This window comes from Nannochloropsis gaditana (assembly GCF_000240725.1).
Source record: "Nannochloropsis gaditana CCMP526 unplaced genomic scaffold scaffold1083, whole genome shotgun sequence".
Taxonomy (NCBI): Eukaryota; class Eustigmatophyceae; order Eustigmatales; family Monodopsidaceae; genus Microchloropsis; species Microchloropsis gaditana.
Genome location: NW_005802870.1, coordinates 1 through 7,616, shown reverse-complemented (window position 1 = coordinate 7,616; position 7,616 = coordinate 1). Strand labels below are relative to the sequence as shown.

The 7,616-nt window shown below is 56.6% G+C and overlaps 3 protein-coding genes across 3 annotated transcripts; 2 read left to right on the top strand and 1 right to left on the bottom strand.

The window, feature by feature from the left end:
• NGA_0686700 (uncharacterized protein) lies at nucleotides 1–1,515 on the bottom strand (the record flags this gene model as incomplete). The annotated part of the gene is made up of 1 exon (XM_005852566.1): nucleotides 1–1,515. A coding segment is annotated over exon 1 (987 nt), but the record flags the coding sequence as incomplete, so codon positions are not given.
• A 978-nt stretch (nucleotides 1,516–2,493) lies between these two features.
• NGA_0541502 (uncharacterized protein) lies at nucleotides 2,494–4,793 on the top strand. Its single transcript, XM_005852564.1, has 2 exons — nucleotides 2,494–2,838; nucleotides 3,067–4,793. Exons 1-2 carry the CDS (start codon nucleotides 2,529–2,531, stop codon nucleotides 4,299–4,301), a joined length of 1,545 nt encoding a protein of 514 aa, XP_005852626.1. The 5' UTR covers nucleotides 2,494–2,528; the 3' UTR covers nucleotides 4,302–4,793.
• A 1,034-nt stretch (nucleotides 4,794–5,827) lies between these two features.
• RP-L27E (large subunit ribosomal protein L27e) lies at nucleotides 5,828–6,581 on the top strand (the record flags this gene model as incomplete). The annotated part of the gene is made up of 2 exons (XM_005852565.1): nucleotides 5,828–5,835; nucleotides 6,164–6,581. The coding sequence occupies 2 exons, from the start codon at nucleotides 5,828–5,830 to the stop codon at nucleotides 6,579–6,581; spliced, it is 426 nt and encodes a 141-aa protein (XP_005852627.1).
• Nucleotides 6,582–7,616: the final 1,035 nt, after the last annotated feature.

The following is a 7,616-nucleotide window of genomic DNA, read 5'->3' as shown; positions in this document are numbered from 1 at the left end:
GCATTTGAGGTCCGAGGCGAGCGCCGGCGTTGCCATCTCCTCCTCACTAGGCAGACCTTCGTGAGGTCGACGCAGACCCGCCGTCGTCATCGCGCTGTGGACACCCTCTCTGCCCTCCGCTCGAGGCTCCAGAGGGGGGGGTGCTTCCGCCTCTTTGGACGCAGGGGCCACCTGACCGGTCGCCTGGCCCGTCCGTGCACGGCTTCCGTCTGCGTCCGGCCCTCCCCCCCCTCCCACCCCAGACGGGCACACGCCAGTGCCTGCGCCCATGTTGACGTCTTCATGAGCTGCCGCATTCTGTTTATTCTCGCTTTGCCGCACCACGGAGCGCGCTGCGTCCATTCGGGCTCTCGGAGCCTCGCTGCTACCCTGAGGTCCCGGGAGAGGCTGTCGAGGGGGCGGTCGGTGCGCATACACAGCCTGCCTCTGGGGCGTGACAGAGAAGGAGTGGGCCGCCGCATCCAGGGACGTGCCAGTGACCATGTGGTTGAAGGCGTCTTCCACGCCGTACAGATTGTGGGTGGTGCGACAGTCCAGAGAGCAGTAGGTGCTCCCGCCCTTGGAGTACGCGCACAAAAACACGTAGCCGCAGTTTTCGCACTCCGCCCGAGTCACCCGAGGAGAGCCCCCCTCGCTGCCCCCCATGCTGCTGATGCTGCTCCCCAAGCTATCCTTTCGTGCCTGGCGCATGTAGGGCGAGGCCTGCCCTCCCACCAGGTGCGAGGAGGACACGGAGCCCCCCAGGAGGGAAAGGTTCAAGTGGCTCAGGCCCGTGTCCGTGGTGGCGATCGAGGGAGAGGAAGAGGTGGAGGTGTTGCTGGCAATCGTGGCACTGCGGCCGGGAAAGGGCGGAGGGAGGATCCCGCCCGGGCAAGTCTCTTTCTTCTGGTCGGCCGCGGTGCAAGAAGGGGAATCCGAGGCGGACACGCTGCGACGAAGCTGCGCGTGGTGGAACACTGCGCCGTTCCCGCTTAAGTACCTGACCATTTCTTCCGGTTTTGTTGATATTTTTGTTCTTGGGCTAGAAGACTAGACGCGAAGAGGGGCTTGGGGGAGCAGATTGTCGAAGAGCGCAGGAGATACAGAACTCGACTCTTGTCGTCCCGACCAATGCGCTACCGGATATCAGTTTACAGGTATCCGAAACACAAGAGGAGGCGGTAAAGCCAGCAGGTTTCAAAAACGTAGTCCAAATCGCGGGTTTCACACCCTATGAGGTACCACAGAATGTATCAAGGATCTCACCCCAACGTAACTCGCGTGCGACAACTGTCTCGTTCGATTTCCGCTGTGTGGCGATCAGATATGTAGGTACATACAGCAGATATCTAACAGACGAGTTGACTTAAACAGGAGTGGTGACAAGCCAAATCATTGCTCGCACTTGTTGACTCTCGCTCGTTTCACCCAAACAGGGGCACCCAGAACCCGAGGGGGAAGAAGCACTTGTAAAGCCAAGCGCACCCCTTTTACAGGCAGTTGCTGCCTGTCCCCTGGTCAACCTGTCCGGTGTTTATGAAGCGCGTGTAATTGGGTCAGTGCGTGATCGAAGCATGGGCGTGGTCACGTTGCAGGCGTGGCTACGTGTTGCCCTTTGCTGTCCGCTGGCCAGTCGGGCGAGGGGAACCCCCCCTGGGCCTAGTATAACCCGACGAAACTTCCTGGAATACACACACGACACGTGCGTCCAGCCCCTTCTCATCCGGGAGCAACCTGAGCACGGCGTGTCAAGATCAGCTCGGCGTGGCCTCGGAGAGCTTGAAAGAAAAATCAGCAGGAAATCTGCTGAGAATTCCAACGCTCTCTCGGCCCCCGAGCGACGCGACACCGATGGGGAGACCGACGAGTTGCAAGATAAGGGAACGCGCCGTCCCCGCAAAAACCACGTCGTGAGGCGTGGACAAAAAAAGAAAGAGCTCCTTTCCCGCGCGGGCGTGCCCGCGGTTGCAAGGGGTGTCAAGGCCCGGGCACGGAGAGGGGAAACCTCGGACAAATCGATAGACCCTCCGGCTCGCTCTCTGGTGCTACATAAGGGTATCTCAGGATACATGCTTTATATGCAAACACGCCACCGACTGGCGAGTCGGGTGAACCGCATGCGCCGACCTCGTGGGGGACACCAGGCTTTCTCTTTAAAGACAAGATGATATACATACGGTACACGTGTCTTCGTCCTGCAAGATGTGCGCACGCTCACCGGACATAAGCTTGGATGGCCAAATGCCTTCTTTTCGGGCTAAAGCGGGGGAGGCGAGACCATCTCCAGCGTCTTTCGCCTCATAATCGCGAGGCGGCGACCATAATCAATATCGAGCTGCACCCAGGGCCAGCCTCTCGCTGGTCGGGCAGGGCGACATACACAAAACGTGTGGTTTCTTTGAAGGCATTTTTTTATGCAAGGAACCAACTGTGGCATCGTCACCTCATTGCCCGCTCCTTCTCCTTCTTTTTACACGACAACACATTTTTTCACGACGAAATCACACTTCCATCACACACACAGCACAGACAACCTTTAGACTGCCACCATGAAGGCCACAGCAGCAGCCACGGCGATGTTGCTGTTGCCGCAGGCGGCCCTTAGCCACTCTTCTCCACTGTACACATCATTTTCTGGTCCCCGTGCCCACTTTCCGGCCACTTTCCTGGCCACAGTACCGTCCCACACCCTCAGCAACACCAAGCGCCCTCCTATCCTCAACCAACGCCGACGCGTCGCTGTGATTCGAGGCGGAGCGGCCGTCACCGCTGAGGGTAGTTTTCAAGTTCCACCAGCAGGCACAGAGAGCGGGGATGGAAACAAGGGCTCCTCCGTCTCGACAGCCACCTTCAATCTCAGTAAGTTTTGCCGGCGAAGAGAGGGGAGGCGGCGCGATGGACTCAATTTGGGTCCGCCTTTACCATGTACTTGCTCTCCTCACACCGTTCGCCTCCTGGTCCGACCGCCACGTGATTGAGGACGCTTGAATGAATGAAAGAAAGCCATCTTTTCAAGCCTCGGAGGATGCCAGACCGCTCAATTTCCGGTCCTTCTCTCCCACTCCCTTCCTTTTCCCCCTTCTCCAGTCAAAAACATCCTTGGTGCCGGCGTCCTCTCCCTCCCTTCCGGCGTGGGAGCTTTTTCCAGCAACCCTATGGCGTTGGTCCCCGCCGTCGCCCTCACCATGGGGATGGGCTCGCTCTCCGCTTACTGCTTCACGCTGATCGCACGGGTCTGTGCTCTTAACAAAGTGGAAACATACGGGGAGGCCTGGGAGAAGTCCGTGGGGAAGAAAACCGCTTGGATGGTCCCCGCCGCCTGCACCTTCAAGACTTTCTGCGCCTGCACGGCCTTCAGCATCATCATCGCCGACTCCTTCTCCTCGCTCTTCGGGGCCACGCCGGGCTTTCCCGCCTTGTTGGCGCAGCGGACGAACGTGATCGTTTGGATGACCTCCCTGGTTCTCCTTCCCCTCTGCATGCTCAAGAGCTTCGCGCCCCTCGCCCCCTTCTCCCTGCTCGGCATCCTCGGCACTGTCTTCACGGGCGCCGTGATCGCACTGAGGCTGCTGGACGGATCCTACGCGCCGGGGGGCCAGTTCCATGAGGCCATTGCCGCTTCCCTTCGCCCCTCTCTGCTCTCAGGGTCGTCCTCCCCTCTCTTGAGCCCGATGGTCTTCGTCCTCGTCTCCATGCTCTCCACCTCCTTTATCGCGCACTACAACGCCCCGAAGTTTTACACGGAGCTGGAGAATCGCTCCATTCCCAAGCTCAACAAAGTGGTGCAGAACTCCTTCAACTTTTGTACCGCCGCTTTTGCCTTCATCATGGGATGCGGCTACCTGACCTTCGGAGGGGCGAGCCAGGGGCTGATACTTAACAATTACGCCGAGCAGGACGTGCTGGCGAAGATGTGCCGGTTGGCGATTGGGGCGAGCATCGTCTTCGGCTACCCTTTGACCTTCGTGGGCATCCGCGACGGGGTCTTGAGTCTCCTGGGACGCAAGGCGCCCAGCACCAGGACTCAGACAGTGACCACGCTGGTCCTTCTGGCTGTCGTCAGCACGCTCGCGGTCTTTTTGCGGGACGTGGGCTTCGTGGTATCCCTGGGGGGGGCCTTGTTGGGCTCCTGCATCATCTACATCTTTCCTGCCATCATCTTCATCAAGACGATGGCGCAAAAGGTGGCAACAGGGGAGGTTGTTGAGACGCCGGCTGTAAAGAGGGAGGTGCTGCTGAACAAGGGCATTACGGCTCTGGGCGTGCTCTTGGCGATTATCGGGGCCACTGTATCGGTCTTGAAGGCCTTTATTCTCAAGTAAGTGGTTTCAGCCTGAGGATTGGCGTGTACGAGTGACGGCAGAATTTGTGCAAAGGGGGAAAAGAACACGACCGCGTCGATGATTGAAAAGACGCATGCGCTGTGGAAACGAGACGGTTGGATGCGTACAACGGAGGGAGGGTGTGGCAGAACGGAATGGTAATTCATGTTTGGTGATATAAAATAAATAGACGGAGTGAGCACACAGAGCCGAAGGTTGAAGGAGGGAAAAGCATGGCACTTTATTTTCTCTCCCGTGAGGCATCTTAGAACAGCTGGGGAGTACCTCGAAAGGCGGAAACATTTTGAGTGGGAATGAAAAAGGGTATTAAAAGGTAGTACCGAGTGATAAACGTACATCTAGAGGAGGGCTAGGCGCAAACATCATGATAAAGGACGTCAAAACGGGTTGGAAAAGGAACTGAATGTTTGCAGATAAAAATAAATCACTTGAAGAAGATGGTTCGTCAAAGGCAGGATGGAAAACTTCAAAGTGACGATACACCGCATCTTTTAAAATCTTATGCGTTTTTTCGTAGGCTCATTCTACTATCGTGCCTCAACCTGTTATGTCTTTCAAGGGAATATCAAGCTTTTTCGTACGGGTTGTCAAAACCTACTACGCGCTTGCCATGCTGCAACTTGCGTGCAAGGCGGGCACGCTCCTGTTTCCTCAGTCGCACATCTGGAGAATTCACGGAGTGATAAACCATGAAGGTGAACGCCATCGTCACAGCCTGCGAGTGAATTGTGCGAACACACACCAAAATAGAAATTAGGCGGGATATAAGTTCCTATGAAGTGTTCCATATTCTTACCGTTCCTACGATGGCGATCAAGGGATAGGTGGCTGGATCGGCCAAGAATGGAGGCAGCTTTTTCTCCTTGTGGGGTTGGTGTGGTTTTCCGATTGTGCTAGACATACCTCGACACAGGTTGTGGACTTTAAAAAAGGTACGTCGGACGGACAGCGAAAGCATATCTGGGCAGTAATTTGTGATGCACATTACATTTAAGAGATAGATTTTATGAATAGGCAGAAAACTAGTATATGTCATCTACACGATTTCTTTTCGAAAACATTCCTCTCTTTCGCGTGGAGATCGCGCGTTCGGACTGAAAAGCTACCCGGATCCTGGAAAGCCCAGGAGGGCGATGAACGGCTCAGAGCGAAGAAAAGAAGCGAGGCACTAAGAAGGTACTTGATAGCCGTTCCCTTACCCGTTTCCACCGACTCCTGGTTTCCATCATTAGCTGATCGTACGCATACGTCGAAGGGAGTGTGGGTATCTGGATGGAGGGTGGAGGGGATTATGTGATCAAAATCCCTGCCTGCAGGGCTGCCGTCCTAATCCTCCTCCAAGCACCATCAATTTCTCTCTCTCCCTACTCGAGCGAGATGCAGCTGTGGACTTGCTGCCTGGTAAATTATTGACATCCATACTCATATGTATACTCATTGGCTCTCCTACAGGTCGTGCCTTATCGTTGCCAGTACTTGGAAGGGTCAGACTCGACGAAGCAGATATGGGAATGTGAGTCGACGTGGGAGAGGGGGGAGAGGGTTAGGAGAGGTAATTTTAGGCTCGATTTTCGATGAGGAGTCGAGTTTGAGTGTATTCATGTGAATGTAAATGATGTAGCTTTGGTGCGACTAGTAAGCAGAGAGGTCGGGTGGAAGGACATCACACTTTGTAAAACACCTTCGTAGTGCTCGTCTTGTTGCTCGCGCAACATTTGGATAAACTGCGTTCATTGCAGGACTCAGGAGGGTGCGGATCACTAGTTTATGTTGGTGAAGGTACAATGAGACACAACTAGACATTGACACCGACTTACCGCTTTCCCTCTCCTCGCCCTCAGCATCAAACCCGGCAAAGTCGTGGTGGTGTTGGCAGGCCGGTACGCGGGCAAGAAGGCCGTGGTCGTAAAGGCCTTGGACGAGGGCTCGGTGGACAAGCGTTTCCCTCACGCTATTGTCTGCGGCATCGATGTGGCGCCCCGCAAGGTCACCCGCAGCATGAATAAGAAGACCATCAAGCGGAAGTCGAAGGTAAAGCCTTTCGTGAAGGCGATCAACTACACGCACATCCTTCCCACGCGCTACGTGGTAGACATCGACTTGAAGAAGGCAGAGGAGCCGACGGACGACAGGAAAGCGCTGAAGCGCGCGATCCGAAAGACGCTGGAGGAGCGCTACCTAGACCAGGCATCGATTGCGGCCAAGTCCGAGCGCAAGTCACAGGGTACGGCTTACTTCTACAAGAAGCTGCGGTTTTAAGCAGGGGTTGCAGCCTTAGCGGTGGCTTCGAGAGGGAGGGTGATGTGTATGGGCTGGACGTGCGCAACAGCTGCGGAAGAAGCCAGGTGTCTTTCGGGGTAGGCCGCGGGTGTAACGCTCTGTACAACCACAGCGCCGGTGGGATGGAGTGGATCAAACCGGATAAAGAAAAGGAAAGAGGATGATTGCACTCATTGTCTTGCTTAATGTTTCTTTCGAGTCGTGACGAGGCGATGCTTGGGTTCGTTCCTTTCGCTCGGCCTCATGGCGATATTCGACCCTCAAGATCAAAGGAAGGGGGGATGGCTGCGTGCGACAGACCTGACAATACCACGGGCTCCGGCTATAGACCCTCTGGCCGTCGCCGCTTCAGGCTCCTCGCTTTGCGAGTTTCTCGGGAAGCAAAATTGGGCGCCAAATGGAGCGAACGCGACCCATGATTGGCATGAGCGGTCAGCCCTTCAGGAGCACGCAGGGAGAACGCAATGGGCCAAGAGGACCACGTGAGCATACCAGGGTTCTTCACCGTCAGGGACTTGTGGCGTGTCGTTCTTTCTTTGAGCCCCTCATCTCCCTGCCTTTGACGTTCTCCACACATCTCTGCGACCTGTCCGCGTCGAAGGCCCGTCTCCAGGCGCTTGCAACGCCGGCCCTATCCTACAAAAACGTGCAGCGACCCTCTCAGGCCTTCGCGCCTACGCTGCTCGCCCGCCGACTTTGAGAGCTGGCGTTGCCGCCGCCGACACTAGGGGCCGGTGTGCTGGTGCGGGGCGTGGCTCCCGGCTTGTCCGCGGCCGGTCGGGCGTTGTCGAGGAGAGGGTAAGCCGACTCGAGGTCCAAAAAGGAGGGGAAGGGAAAGGACTCGACCCCCTCCTCCGGTGCTGCCTCCTCCGAGGGCGGAGAAGAGGAGAGGAGAGGGGAGGCAGGTGGAGGGGCAGATCTCAGTGCGCCCTGGACCCCGCCCTCGCCGTCGTCTGCTTGACTTGGCCCTAGGCCTGCGGAGGCTGCAGCAGGATGCGAGGCGGGGGAGGAAGG

What these genes read in the sequence shown, in the direction of transcription:
- NGA_0541502 (XM_005852564.1), top strand. Translation starts at nt 2,529, where the DNA reads ATGAAGGCCACAGCAGCAGCCACGGCGATGTTGCTGTTGCCGCAGGCG. An exon ending in GACAGCCACCTTCAATCTCA is followed by an intron (nt 2,839 to 3,066) that starts GTAAGTTTTGCC and finishes CCCCTTCTCCAG; the next exon opens with TCAAAAACATCCTTGGTGCC.